The sequence below is a fragment of the Sapajus apella genome, unplaced genomic scaffold (assembly GCF_009761245.1).
Source record: "Sapajus apella isolate SASKATOON/1434 unplaced genomic scaffold, GSC_monkey_1.0 scaffold42, whole genome shotgun sequence".
Lineage (NCBI taxonomy): Eukaryota > Metazoa > Chordata > Mammalia > Primates > Cebidae > Sapajus > Sapajus apella.
Genome location: NW_022436982.1, coordinates 18,873,662 through 18,888,426, shown reverse-complemented (window position 1 = coordinate 18,888,426; position 14,765 = coordinate 18,873,662). Strand labels below are relative to the sequence as shown.

Below are 14,765 nucleotides of genomic sequence, written 5' to 3'. Positions count from 1 at the left end.
CTGGACAATGATGATTCCGTTTAAATGCAAACACTGTAACAAAAAAGTAAGCTGCATTATGTGAAGGATAAAAAAAAAAGGGTTATTAGATAAGATCCAAGACTTAATTTTTCCCCAACCTGTCCCTTCTCTTCTTAAGAATAAACAAGTATTGCAATCTTAAAATCTTAATAGTTTAAAAAAATCTTAAGTTGTTGATACAGACAGAAGTGATTATTGGATGGTGCTTCATGCTATTCACAGAACCCTTGAAATGACTGATTTCTTAATCATTTCTAAAGACAGCTGCTTGCATCGGCTTCCTCACTTCCTGAGATCTTTCTAGCCCACAAATGCTTTTTCTGATGATGTAATATTCAGAAGTTTGATATCTTCCTAGAGAGAATTTATGGTCTGCGGATTCTAGAAATAGAGCCATTTTTTCCCCCTCTTTCTGACTACCTCTGTTCATGAAGTTACAATCAAGCTCGGTTCACAGTAACTTTGTGAACTCAATATTATACAAAACAGTTTCGACATTACAAACATATCCCAGCCATCCTGTCACCACCAAGATGGGAAACAAAGCAACTCCATATACACACAATATTAAGGCTGGAAGAAACTTCTGAGATGATCTCATCCTGAGCAGTTTCCATGATGTGGATCACAGGATATCCCCTGAGTTTATTTAGAAGAGCAAGTGGTGGCAGGAAGAAAAGAGAATACTTTTTAGTGGAGAAAGAAGGCTCAAGTTTAAGAGGAATAAACACAGTAAACTTATGGTATAACTTTTCTGAGCTAAGTTGGAAAAGCTTACTCTGCCATTTGCTCATTGGCTATTTGAGTGATTTTCCTCCCCTGAGCCCCCCTATATAAGGCAGTTAAACTTTTTAAAAAGTCTTCTGTTAAAAATATGACTCTTGTCTGGGCGCGATGATGCACACCTGTAATCCCAGCACTTTGAGAGGCCAAGGTGGGTGGATTACTTGAGCTCAGGAGTTTGAGACCAGCCTAGCCAACAGAGCAAAACCCCATCTCTACAAAAAACAAAAACAAAAATTAAGTGGGCGTGGTGGCATTTGCCTGTGATCTCAATTACTCAGGAGGCTGAGGTGGGAGGATCACTTGAGCCCAGAAAGTCAAGGCTGCAATGAGCCCAGAATGTGCCACTGCACTCCAGCCTGGGTGACAGAGTGAGACCTTTTCCCAAGCTCCAAAAAAAAAGACTTTTTTTTCTTGCAGAATGCTTCCTACAGACTTACACACCTCAACTGTCCATCTATATGATGGCCTCTTTCTTGAAGGTATGCCTCATATAGATCTCATGATCTAATTGGTCTCTTCAACCCTCCACAGAGGCCAATGGAAAGGTGAAGCTATCCACTTCTCCTACTTTTGGCTCGCTACACTTAGAGGGAAAAAGTTATGTGTATTTGGAATAATTTTATTTTATTAAAAAATAGGCTGACAGCTAATTTATTAAGTTTTCAGCACTGAGTTCTGAAAGCAATTTCATTCACAGTCTTTGCAAAAGCAGAAGCTGAAGCATCTAGTATGTATAATAATAAAATGTAATTCCAATCTCATGAATAGATGAATCAATATATCAAAATATATATTTTGTACTTATGATATGCTTATCTTTGCATTAGATGCTATGGAGAATACCAGAAGTATAACATAAGCCACGCCCTGATCTAAAGGAGCTTAAAATCTTTTGGAGGAGGCAAAAGCAAAATCAGAAAAGTCAAATAATTATTGAAAACTATATATGTTTAGCTACCAAAAGATACAGAAGAAATGGTAGATCCTATGTAAATGTGGGTTGTAGAAGTGAAAGGATTAGAAGGGAAGAAATGGGAAAACAACATAGCAAAGATAGGAAGATAGCAAAGTAGAGCTCTTGATCAGGTGGATTAGCTGGCTGGAATAGAGAGGTTACATGGGTGGACAGGAAGCCATGAGGTTGCAAAGATGATTTGTGGCCAGACTGCAGAGAGCCCTGGACACCAGGTGGCCAGATTCAGACTTTACAACATAGGCAACAGGAAAGGTTCTTGAACAAAGAAGTCACATACTGAAAGTGGATGTTTTAGCAAAATAAGCCTGAGACTGTTATATGAGAAGATTTGGAGAGCCAGACAGATGAACAGAGAGGCTAGAAGTTGGGAGACCACATAGACAGCTGCTGCAATACAATCGGCATGAAAAGATAAGAGGTGGACAATGAAGAAGGCATATGAATAATATGATTGCTACTATTTGGAGAACCATTTTGACCCCCAAAGACTGTACAATTAACATTATGTCTAATACAAAAATATTTCCAACTCGCAACCAAATCCCTTATTTTAAGATTAATTTTTAAAAATTATAGTACCCTCCAACCAAAAAGAAAAAACCTTAAGGTTTTTGTTGGACCTTATAGAGTAGAACCAGATGGTTAAGGGTTAGAGAAATATCTTCTCAGTTTCATTTAAGTGCTTCTGATTTGTTTGTCTGCATTCCAACTTGGTTTCTATGCCTACCAGGTGTGCAGAGGACCAGCTCTTTAGGTTAATGAGACTGGAAGTAAGAACTTTATCATTTTTTCCCTTTCTCTTTCACTTTCAAGGTGCAAAGTGTTTGCTAAGTCCCTGAGATATACAATTATTTTCAGAAGGCTTGGACTGACTCCCTGTTCCTGCAAAACAAAAGGTGCTGAAGAGGAAAGAGAGGTGTCACTTTATGCAGATATATCCACTTTACACAGTAGGTAAGTTCCTGGATATTTTCCTGAAAAGCAGATTTCTCCACTGAAAGACATTTTCTCGATATTTTTTAATAAATGCCACATTAGAGATCTGTGACCCTAAGGGATGATGAAATTTCAATTAAGAGTGCTGCAAGCCTTTCAGGAACACATATTTTAAAGGAAAACAATCAGTTTCTTAGGAGTATTTTTATATCCACATAAGATTAGCCCCAATAGCTGAATGCAAAGTAGTCAGGATTTGCTTTTGTTTGTTTGGGTTTTTTTGGTCTGGTAGCATAGTTGCAGCTTCAAGGCAAGGTTCCTCCCAGCTCCCACGTAAGAGTTCTCAAACCTTCCAAAGTCCCACTGCCTTCGATTGCTCATTCTGTTTTTTCACCCAATCATGGAAGCTGTCATTTTTTAAAGGAACAAATTGATTTCCCTTGGTAAAACGGGTAGGTATGGGGATGGGGACACCAGACCCAGAAAATACAAGGATTAACAAAACAGGAGTAAATATTTACTGGACCTGTGGACATGAAGAACTTCAAAATTCCCTAAAGCAAGATTTCAGTTTATAAAACTTCCTCTGAGTAAATAAAATTTCAAAACAATGAACAGCCAAGTGTTTTTTTTTCCGAATTTATAAGATATGCTTATATTATTTCCTAAATTGTCTAAATAATATCTAAAATCATAAGATTATTTAGAGTCCCGAGAAGTCATTAGTATCTACTCAAAACAGCATGTAAGCTCTTCTAGACAAATGGGTATTAATCTTATCCAGTGAAACCTCCAAGACATAGATTTCAGAGTCTCTTCTAGTGTGATACATTCTAGTTCCTAGCAATCCAAATAGAGCACCTGATAGGCTGCTTGAAACCTACTAGCAGACAAAATTACTCCTAATCTTGTAACAAACAGACCTCAAATAATGCAGATGACACATGGCAAAGACTCTCGACTCCCAAGAAATGGAAGATTTGAACTGCCTTAACGTGAAGTGGGAAGGGACACAGTGCAAATCATCTCACCCTTTAATTGTAGGGTTGATCACAAAAGCCTGTAGCAGTGAAGGAGTAAACAGCACATACATAACAGGAATCTTTCCCGTATGACACAGGATCTCTTTCCACAAAGGAGGTCAGCTGGAGGAACCAGCTTATCTGAGTTAGAAAGTTAAATATCACAGGAAGAAGGACAGAAACAAAGATGGATTTTTGCGTGTCTAAGTGAAGGCTCACTGTTATAGGCTGAACTGTGTTTCTAAAATATTCATATGTTAAGTCCTTACTCCCAGTACCTCAGAATGTGGTCTTATTTGGAACTAGGGTAATTACAGGTGTAATTAGTTAACATGAGGTCATACTGGAATAAGGTGGTCCCCTCATCCATTATGACTGATGGTGTATAAAAAAGGGGACTTGGCCAAGCGCAGTGGCTTACACCTGGAATCCCAGCACTTTGGGAGGCTGAGGTGGGTGGATCACAAGGTCAGGAATTCAAGACCAGTCTGGCCAATATGGTGAAACCCTGTCTCTACTAAAAATTTAAAAAAATTAGCTGGGCATGGTGATGCGTGCCTGTAGTCCCAGCTACTTGGGAGACTGAGGCAGGAGAATTGCTTGAACTCAGGAGGCGGAGGTTGCAGTGAGCTGAAATGGCACCACTGCACTCTAGCCTGGACAACACAGTGAGACTCCATGGTGGGGGGCACTTTATAACACAGACATGCATATAAGGAAAACACTATATGAAGATGAAAGCAGAGATTGGGGTGATGTAGCAGACGCTAAGGATGCCAAAGTCTGCCACCCAGCCACCAGAAGCATGGAAGAGAGGCATGGAATAGATTCAGAAATAATCCTTCATGCTGACACCTTGATCTTGGACCTCTGGGCTCCAGAACTGAGATACTCGACATCTCTGTTTCAAGCTACCCAGTGTTTGATGCTGTGTTATGACAGCCCTGGGAAACTAACAGTCCTTAAGCATCATGCTACTTGCAGCGAACTGCAGAAAGCCATTCTTTTCTGTGTTTGATATTAAGATAGGCAATTTTGGGGTGGTGCTTGGTACTTAGGCCATTTTTTTTTTTTTTTTTTTGCCTTTGCTCAACGCTTTATGAGTGAGTGGCAGATGATGTTAATGGTTTACTCTTAGAGGAGTGTTCTCAGTGTGCAGAACATCTCCTTGGCTGGAAATCACAAAGCCACAGTCCTGTCTGCTTTTCTAGGCCCGTTGTATTTGCTGCCCCCAAACCCCCACATTTGATTCAGATCCATCTCAAACTGCAGGGAAATAGAGAGAGCGACGCAGTGAGTGAGGGAGAGCTACCTGTCCCATCCACAGAAGTCAGAGAAAGACAGTGCGGCTCCAGCCTCAGTTTTAGGCACACTTCCCCAAAGGTGTGTTGCTGCTTTTGTGTTAGTCCTTCATTCTGGAATTTTCTTCTTCATCTACACGCTAGAATACTGCCTCCCCTGGGAAGTCTTCCAAGATTTCTCTTAGCTCAAACAACAGCTCATCTTTTGGGTCCCAGTGTAATATCAGTGAGTGTTTTCCTGCCTGTGTTTCTCACACAATAGAACACCCTTGAGAGCAAGTACCAACCTTTTTTACTTCAACTTGCACCTAGCAAAATTTTCCCACATATTTAAAACAAAATAAGTGTGACTTAACTAAATAATGATTTCCCCTGGAATCTCCTAATATCAACCTATTCCATGAGGGATCATTTAGAAATGCCCTTTAGGAATCCATATAAACATTCTGAAAAATTTCATCAAAAATCCGAGGCAATAAAATTATAACAGCCCTGTGTCAGAACTTTAAATAATTTCTAAATGACCGAATATTTTTTTCTGGATTGTCTTGGATGTTTGCTTTGATAGCTTATATTTGTTATAAATTTTCTTCTCATTTGAAATCAAAATTCACTTGTTATAAAAAACAAATAAGGGCAAAACCTCAAATCCAAACACCTCTCTTTCAGAGTGGGGTAGTATGGCTCCCTGAGGAGTTTCTAGTTGGCTAAAGTTGTGTAATATTCTGTCTTCTCTACAATCTCCAGACATGAGAAAAAAAAAAAAACACTGTAAAACAAACTGCACATTTGTACACAAAATGTACCTGGGTCAAACTGAATCAGTTTAGATGGAGTCACGGTGAAATCTTTTCCAACTGCAGCTGACACTTGGTTGACCTTAGGAGGGAAAAAAAAAATCTTTTTAAAATAAAAATATTCTACAATAGAGAAACATCCATTCTCCCTCATACTAGACTAAACTCATGGTCTTAAACCTGTTTTTAATATTAAGTAGGGGTTTTAAAAAATTATATAAACCATTTGGGATCCAAGCAACATGGATTTTCCTTAAAGTTGACTTTTTGCTAGACTAATATCAATGGAAAGGAAAGCTTTGTTTGGTTTGGTTTTTCCTTTATAAATGATTTAGTTATTGAAGGAGCGTGAATTTTAAACTATACTTTTGTCTTTGTTGAAAGCACAATTTTATTTTGTTACCTTCCTTCTACCCCGATTTGTTTTTAAAATAGTTCCTCAAAGGAAAGGGAGGGAGGAAATTGAAGAGGAGAAGAAAAAGCAGGGCTCCTGACAACCCATGTGATAATCTGTCAGCTAGCTTGGAGGTATTCTGCAAACTCCAGGGCACTGAAAGCCTTTAGACCAGATTAACTCAAACACATCTGGTTCATTTTCCTGTCTGGATGAAACCATCACTCTTCACAAACATGAAGGAGAGCTTTGTGGGACTGGCAGAACTGGTGAACAGCCAGACAAAGGAGATCCACAACCAAAACCTAGGGCTTTCAAGGACCGTGTCAAATAGGTTTTTTAAAACAAAAAAACATTGCACTAGTCTAAGGAGTCTATTGATGCACCCCCGCTTTTCAGCTCTGGCTCCAAGGCTAAAAACCAAAGAGATGATTTTAGCACTCTGAAGTCACGGCCTTGAATTCTACGCAAAGGGTGCCTAAACACGTGTTAAGAAGTGTCCTTGGGCCAGGAGTGGTGGCTCATGCCTGTAATCAATCCCAGCACTCTGGGAGGCCGAGGCGGGTGGATCACCTGAGGTCAGGAGTTTGAGATCAGCCTGGCCAACATGGTGAAACCCCTTCTCTACTAAAAATATAAAAAATTAGTTGGGCGTGATAGTGGGCACCTGTAATCCCAGCTACTGGGGAGGCTGAGGCAGGAGGATAGCTTGAACCCGGGAGGCATAGATTGCAGTGGGCCGAGATGGTGCCATTGCACTCCAGCCTGGGCAATAGAGAGATCCTACCAAAAAAAAAAAAGTGTCCTTGGCTGATTTGAAAAATAAGTCATCAAATGAGAACCCTGTGCAAGCATAACAGGCAGCTGTTACTTGTGCATATTTTTTGAATGTTTAAGATGGTTGGGAATGTGGCATAATATATTTCTGCACCTTCTAAAAAAGAATGAAGTGCATAATGAAAAGCTGAAAAATTCCTCCTTCTAAAGTCTCAGACAATATGTCCATTTCAAATCAAAGGCCCCCTCATATATTAGTTGGTTAGCAGTGGAAACATTTTGCTGAAAAAGGGTATTACTTCCTAAGCTTCTATTTGCTCTTTGTCTACAATGCCAAGGCTCCTCCAGAACCACCTTTCATTGTGGAAAGCCAGCCCATTGTACACCTGTATCCGCCATATGCTGGAAGTTGCATTTCCCCACATGGTTCCTGCACATGTAATTACCTAGTATTTACCACCACTGAGTATACAGAATCCTATGTGGGAGAAGAAATGGTCTGAGGAAAGGTGGTTGGAGAAATCAGTCAGGTGAAGGTCCATCATTCAAGCCAGGGCAATCCACACAGGGTGAAACTACCACCTCTTTCCCTGCTCCCAGTCATGCAGCCAAGCTCTAGTGTAAGGCTGCACATTGTGCTCAGGGTGGAGGTGTCCTGAAAGACTCTGTCTGGGACTGTGCTTGATGAAGGCCTGCACACCCAGCTGCCAGGTTCATTGTGCACTTTCAGGATAAATAAGCATAAGGTTCCATGTAACACCATGCCTGTTCTTTCTACCTGGCAAGGTGAATAGTGGTGTGGCCCAAAACTCCAGACTAGAGCATATGGTGCTTTCTGTGGAGGACTGGAGGATTATTAGAAAACCTCCAGGCAGAGTCTTCCTTATTCCATAAGTAATATTCTGGAAAATTTTAGGGCATACCAAGCTTTCTGCTGTCTTAATAACAAAAAAGTAACCAGCAGATCTGGGAAAAAAAGAACCTGTGTCCACTGGAAAGATAAATACTGAGCGTAGATATGGTCAAATTTATGTTCCCAGGCTTCTGAGGGTGGTTTGAATTCATTATTAAATTGAGACTTAACAGAAATGCCCTTTCCCCAGAAGATAATATCAGTGCCCTTTTCATCAGATGGAGAGGGGGAGTCTTTACAGCTCATTATTCATCATTAGCGTGTACAAGTGTTTCATGCTCTCATTCTCTGAAGCGCTCTTGTTATAATGACTCCTAAAATAAAACTCTTCAATTCTAGAAGGCATAGGTTGTACTTCATGGGTCACACAGATGAAAAGAAATAGCAAGTTGACTCATCTAGAATGGTTACCTGAAAAGTCTTTATATTTCAGGGTGCCTGTATTAGGATATGCTCTCCTAATTTTGTTTGGCTTGTACAACTCTTAAGATAGACAGGTTTAAGCTGTCTATTTGCCTCATCGACTGTGCTTGTGGGAAGCGACTGAGGTACATATTAAGAGAAAGCCTCTCAGGACTGAATTTTGCTCTAGGTGCCCCACAGAATGTCTTGCATACAACGTCTCTTCCTAAAGCAGGGTTAGCCCACATTCACAAAGTTGAATATAGCTCCCTGTGACATAAATCTCAATGTCTAAAGAGTTTATAGAAACAAACGCCAGGTCTCAAATTTAAAAATGAATTTTAAAAATATCTCTTGTGCTCACTTCAGCAGCACATACACACAAAAAAATCTTATCTGAGTTTATGAACCTAGATGATGAAGGAACAAAGAGGTTTTGTACTTAGAATCTTCAGAATGGTGGGATCTCCATGCAATTTGAAATTTCCTTGGTCACTCTGAATTTTTCTAAAAAATATAATGAAAGACATCAACCAGCAACATAAGTTTTAGCCTGATAATCTGCATTTCAGGGTTGTTACCTTTATACCCACAAAGGCCGAGTCCATGGAATATCCCCTTCTGATAATTTCCAAGGGCAACACACCCACATTCTCACAGACTTCATATTCAGTCTGTGACCACTCAACATGAGACCACTTCAATTCCAAACTGTGCGTAAAAGGAAAAGAAAAGAGAAATCATAAGAATGCACGGTATATGCCTACAGGGATTCTCTGCTGAATGGACTGAGCCACTGATTCATACCATGGTGGCAAAGGTGGTTGATCAACCTACACTGATGATAGAAATTCCTTATACTTGTTTGGTACATTTTAGTTCACAAAGAATTTTTACTAACATTCTCATTTGATCCCTGCAACAACCCTGTAAGGTACACAGAGCAAGGATTAGAATTTCATTTTACACAAGAAGAATCAAAGGTTAAAAGACTGCAGAAGATCCCACAGATATTTACAACTCAAAAGGGACTCAACGTTGAATGTTTCGAAGGGAAAGGAACCAGCAGTTGTTAAGTTCAAGGAGACATTCGTTTCTGGAAAAGACACAGATAGGAAGCCTTCTATCTTATCCTTTAGATAAGGATAATTGGTACAACAAGAATAATTCCAGACAGATCTTCTCTGAACTTGGGTTCGGTTTAATAACAAAATATCCTTGAGGATGTGCCTAGGAATTAAAATGTGCATGTGTTTCCTAAGTGTCATTTGTTTCTCTTTCTGTGCATATAAAAGGACTGTACTGGTATGAGGCTTTGATGTGACTATTCGACTAAATAAACCTGATAAATAGAGGATGGTCTTTTCTTCTACAATATATTTAGTGTGTCCAACATTTGGTGGAAATTGTCTTCTTTAAACCTCATCGAGAGAGGAACTTTTTTTTTCAAAAACAAAAACAAAACCAAAAAACCAAACCTTAAAGAGGTTAACAAACGAATTTAAAGGCAAAAAGTCATGATAAAGTTAATAGGTAGCAGAGATGAAATGCAAGCATAAATCATTGCCAAATCTTTCTCTTCCCAATTGAAGTTCCTTGTGACTCCTGTGTGAGCTCAAGCAGAGCAATACAGTTTTATCTTTACCCAGGAACATTTTTGCTTTTGAGGTCTGGCCTTTTTTTGCTATCTGTAACCCTACTATAGAGCAAGATAAAAGACACAAGCAACCTTCGCTATGATTGTTAACTGTGCTTCCGTTGTTTTTGTTTTATTCATTTCGCTTTTATTCTAGATTTACAAAATCCTCAGTGGTTGCCTTACATGTACTTCCCAAACTTCTAATCAGAGTCAGCCTCTTTCCTCTCAATTTTTAAGTTTATGTATTACAATTTCTTTCTTTTTTTGGTGGAACTTGAAATTCTGGATGCTGCCATATGGAACATGAGTGCAGGGATTTCACAGACTCTCCAGGCTTTCCTAGGGCCATTCATATTAGGGAAGAAATCTGTCTTCAAATAACCGCTGTGCCCACACTGATTATTGTCAAAATCACATGCTATGGATTAAGTTCACCAGCTAGATAACACTCAATAGCACAGGTTCATAGCTGAGTATCATGGGCTAGGGGGCAGGGGTGGGGTGAGAGCATGGAATTATTATAGGGGTTCATGAATCTATATAAATATACATGTTTATTTAATCAGATTTGAAATTTATTATTACTGAGTTTATTACTACTTCATATTAATAAAATTTTAAACATGAAAACAGGATCCTTATGTTAAAAAATATTGGAAACATCATAGGTCTCTGATGCAACTGAATTCAAATCTGGCATAAAACAGATCAGGAAACATGAAATAAATGATTATAGTAATTCCTCTTATTCACAGTTTTGCTTTCTGAAGGTTTCAGTTACTGTAGTCAACCGTGGTCTGAAAATATTAAATGAAAAAATCCCAGAAAAAAATAATTCATACGTTTTCAACTTCATGCTGTTCTGAGTAGAGTGATGAAATCTCACATCATCCCCTGCTGTTCCACCTGGGCAAGAATCATCCCTTTGTCCAGCACATCCATGCAGTAGATGCTACCTGCCCATTAGTCACTCCGTAGCCGGCTAGGTTATCAGATTGACTGCCACAGTATCACAGTGCCTGTGTTCAAGTCACTCTTATTTTACATAATCGTAAAATACATGATACCTACACATCCAGAACTTTACAAGAGTAGTGATGCTGGCATCCCAAGCTAGTTGTTCTATTTTATTATTAGTTATTGTGATTAATCTCTAACTGCCTAGCTTGTACATTAAACTTTATCATAGCAATGTATGTGAAGCATAGGAAAAAGCATAGTGTGCCTAGGGTTCAATACTATCTGCACTTTCAGACATCTCCCACAGATGAGGAGGGATTGGTGTGTGTTTAAAGAATTACAGATAACAAAAAGGAAATCATAAATGCCAATAGAAATATGTTACAAAGAATCCCAAAAGGATCCAGGTAAATGAGAAAGCAAAAAAAAAAAAAGTCAGCAAGACAGATTAGGGAAAAAAGAAAGATAAAATGGGAAGGAAAGGAGGGCAGTGGGAAAGCGTGAAACAAATAAATTTGCATGGATTTCAGCTATCATAGAGTTCAAACAAGTTTCAATGTCCAGTTCTTCTGAGAATTCATCCATTGCTAATGCTACTCATGACAAGCAAAAGTCCATCAATGCCATTCTGTAGATTCTGGTGACCTCAAGGCCTAAAGCTAAATGCAATTTGATTGCTGATCTAGATCCAGAAGGGAACCATTCAGAGGGCTGTTCAGCTTCAAGGTATAACGGGTCTTAGTGTTTGGGAACGTGCATGCATTTCCCTGACGCACCATTTGTATGCTGCATAATGCTTATAGGTCAAGGTTGTCATTACACAATGTTCTATTTTATTTTCTTAAAACGATTCCTACAAATAATAAAGAGCTATTGAAAAGCCATGAAATTTAAGCCAGGCTATATATTTTCAAGAAAAATATCTAGCAAAGCACCTGCATACCTACTGAACATGTTTTGAATGTGATTTTTTTTTTTTTTTGCTTTTTGCAGTACTGTATTTGAGAAGATCTCTCTATGCTGAGACTGTGAGAGCTTAAATTGTACACAAACACCTGGAAGAAAAATAAGATATGTAGCCAATCACTCGGGAATTTTCCCTGCAAGAAGCCACACAGCTATATGCCTGGCATCACGTAGGTGTCCAGATGCAGGAGCCCAGGAGAGAAATCTATAAAGTTCTTGATGTGTAGGTATCATGTAGATAAAGTTGATTCATATATTTCCATTTTAACAATGCTTCCATTTTCCTGTCACCTTTGATTGAGGCTCATTCTATGGTCAGAACTGAATGCCATGAACATACTTCATGTGAAACCTATATGGCAATAGCTTCAAGTCATTTAGCAGGAGGATAAAACTCCTTAAGCCTCTAAATTAGGCTTTCCCACCCATTTTGGAGCAGACAGTTCTTTGCCGTGGGAGGCTGTCCTGTGTGGGAAAGATGTTCAACAGCATCCTTGTCCACCTCGCAGTAGACGCAGTAGATCCCTGCCTGCCTTGCATTAGATGCAGGAGCACCACTTCCCTCTAGCCACAACAACCAAACCTGTTTCTGGACCTTGACAAATGCTTTCTGGACCTTGACAAGTGGGAGAAAAGTCGCCCCCACTTCAGGGCTTCCTCCATATGTGATTTTAGGGGGTTTGTCACAATACAAAAAGCTGGTTCACCAGAAGGCAGAGGTTGCAGTGAGCCGAGATCACACCACTGCACTCCAGCCTGGGTGGCAGAGCAACACTCCATCTCAAAAAAAAGAAAGAAAAAAGAAAGAAAAAGCTGGTTCAATGTGAAGCTAAATTCGGATCCGTGAAAACCACTGTTGTATCTGGAAGACATGGCACAGAGCAGTGGAAATAAAATTGGATTTGAACTTGTGAGGCTTCAGGTCTCTCTGTCACTCAGCAGCTCTAAGCAGTCAGGTATAGGAAATGTTTAAACACCAGTTTAAAATTACAATCTCTTTTCCAAACACAGCACCTCTGATCCCCCTTATCATGATCAAGTGTTTCATTTTCCAAAGCATGTACCACGTACAGCAGGCATACTATCATTGATTTAGATCCTGCATATGCTCCAAGGAAGCACAGGTGTTTGGTTCACTGTGATAACACAAGTGTCTTGCAGAGTGTCTAAAACATGGTGAGTGCACAATAAATGTTTGTTAACTGAATGAATGAATCTTGTTCATCCCACTGTTTCCTGAGCTAAGTTGACCATTGATATGGTTTGGTTGTGTCCCCACATCTTGACTTCTCCTCATCCCGAGTTGTAGCTCCCATAATTCCCACATGTTGTGGGAGGGACCTGGTGGGAGATAACTGAATCATGGGGGCTATTTCCCCCATACTGTTCTCGTGGTCGTGAATAAGTCTCATGAGATCTGATGATTTTATAAGGTGTTTCCCTTTTCGCTTGGCTCTCTCATTCTCTCTTGCCTGCCACCATGTAAGACGTACCTTTTGCCTTCTGCCATGATTGTGAGTCCTCCCCAACTATGAGTCCACTAAACCTCTTTTTCTTTATAAATTACCCAGTCTCAGGTATATCTTTACTAGCAGCATGAAAATGGACTAATACAACCATTAAAAATATTTTTCTCCCCAACCTTACTAACCTCATCTTTCACACACTTAGAAAAAAATGCTAGGCTAGATCCTCACATGTTCTCCCTAGCCCTGACTTACTCTGGATTCTTTTTGTTAGGCTTTATTAGCATAGAGAGAAAGACGGCATTGATAAATGAGCATTCTAACATAATTCATAATTTCTTAAAACATATGTATGCTATGTTCTAAGGCATATCTGTAGTTCTTAAGATTTGGCATTGTCTGGAGATGGTATTAACTGCCACGACTGGGAAGAGGGTGGTGCTGGCCTTCCGCTGAGAGAGGCTTGGGGTGCTGCTGCATGCTCCGCAGTGCCCAGGACACTCCCGTGCTACAGAACGATCCGTCCCAAAACGCCTATAGTGCCAAGGTTGAGACACCCTGTCTTGGGGTAGTAAATATGTTCTTTCTGATATTTTGTTTTCTGGCTATTTGATTCGCTGATGAAGAAACAATAAGCTGAAAGAAATACCTGGAGTTAAGTCAGTAGCTTGGGAATTGGGGCATGAATCCAGGTTAACAAGAATCTATGAAAAAGAAACATAGACTCTTTATGCCTCAGTTTCCTTGCTTCCCATAACAATGTAATTATGACACATTAAAAATGTAATAATGATGAGTCTGTACTTCAAAGGGGTTAAGCGAGCCTTCAGGAATTCTCATTAAGTATTTTGAGCTTCTCAGAAAAAGGTTTATAGAAGCTAAAATTGTGATTAAATTGCTATCTATATAACTATATCTTCATTTATAATCAAGTAGCATATGACAAGAATTCCTAGAAATGTTAAAAAAATGTTTTTTCAAGTATTCAGTCTAAGACTTATCAATTCAAAGATGATGCTATTAGACTCCGTAATCGAATGCTATGCACACCTGTGTTTTCATTTTTCTCCTTTTCTCTCGATAATGGGGAAATAGTGTTTAGCCAAGAGGCAGCACAGTGAGTACCCAAAACAAGTGCTCTGGAATCAAGCACACCTTGTAACCACTGATTACTGTGTGATTACGGTCAGTTACTCAGTCTCTCTGGGCCTTGGTTTTCATTATCTTAAAAATGAGGAAAATTACACTCATGTCAAATGATTAAAATCAAAATTAGTTAATATGTATAAAGCACCTGTACACAGTGGGTGCTTAATAAGTGCTATTTTCCTGCCCTTCCTCTGTGCTTTCCTAAGATCTAATCTGAAGATAAAACCTTAACTCCTGGCTTGCAGGTAATGTACAGGTAT

General features: G+C 39.4%; 1 protein-coding gene across 9 annotated transcripts in view; it reads right to left on the bottom strand.

Annotated features, from left to right (window-relative positions):
- FREM1 (FRAS1 related extracellular matrix 1) overlaps nucleotides 1–14,765 on the bottom strand; it is a 191,757-nt gene that overhangs the window by 15,070 nt on the left and 161,922 nt on the right. For all 9 annotated transcript variants that reach the window (XM_032300158.1, XM_032300156.1, XM_032300157.1 and 6 more), the window contains 2 exons: nucleotides 8,907–9,036; nucleotides 5,849–5,921 (listed from right to left, as the gene is read on the bottom strand). In XM_032300158.1, the coding sequence (XP_032156049.1) occupies nucleotides 5,849–5,921; nucleotides 8,907–9,036 (203 nt within the window). The remainder of the gene's footprint in view (nucleotides 1–5,848; nucleotides 5,922–8,906; nucleotides 9,037–14,765) is intronic.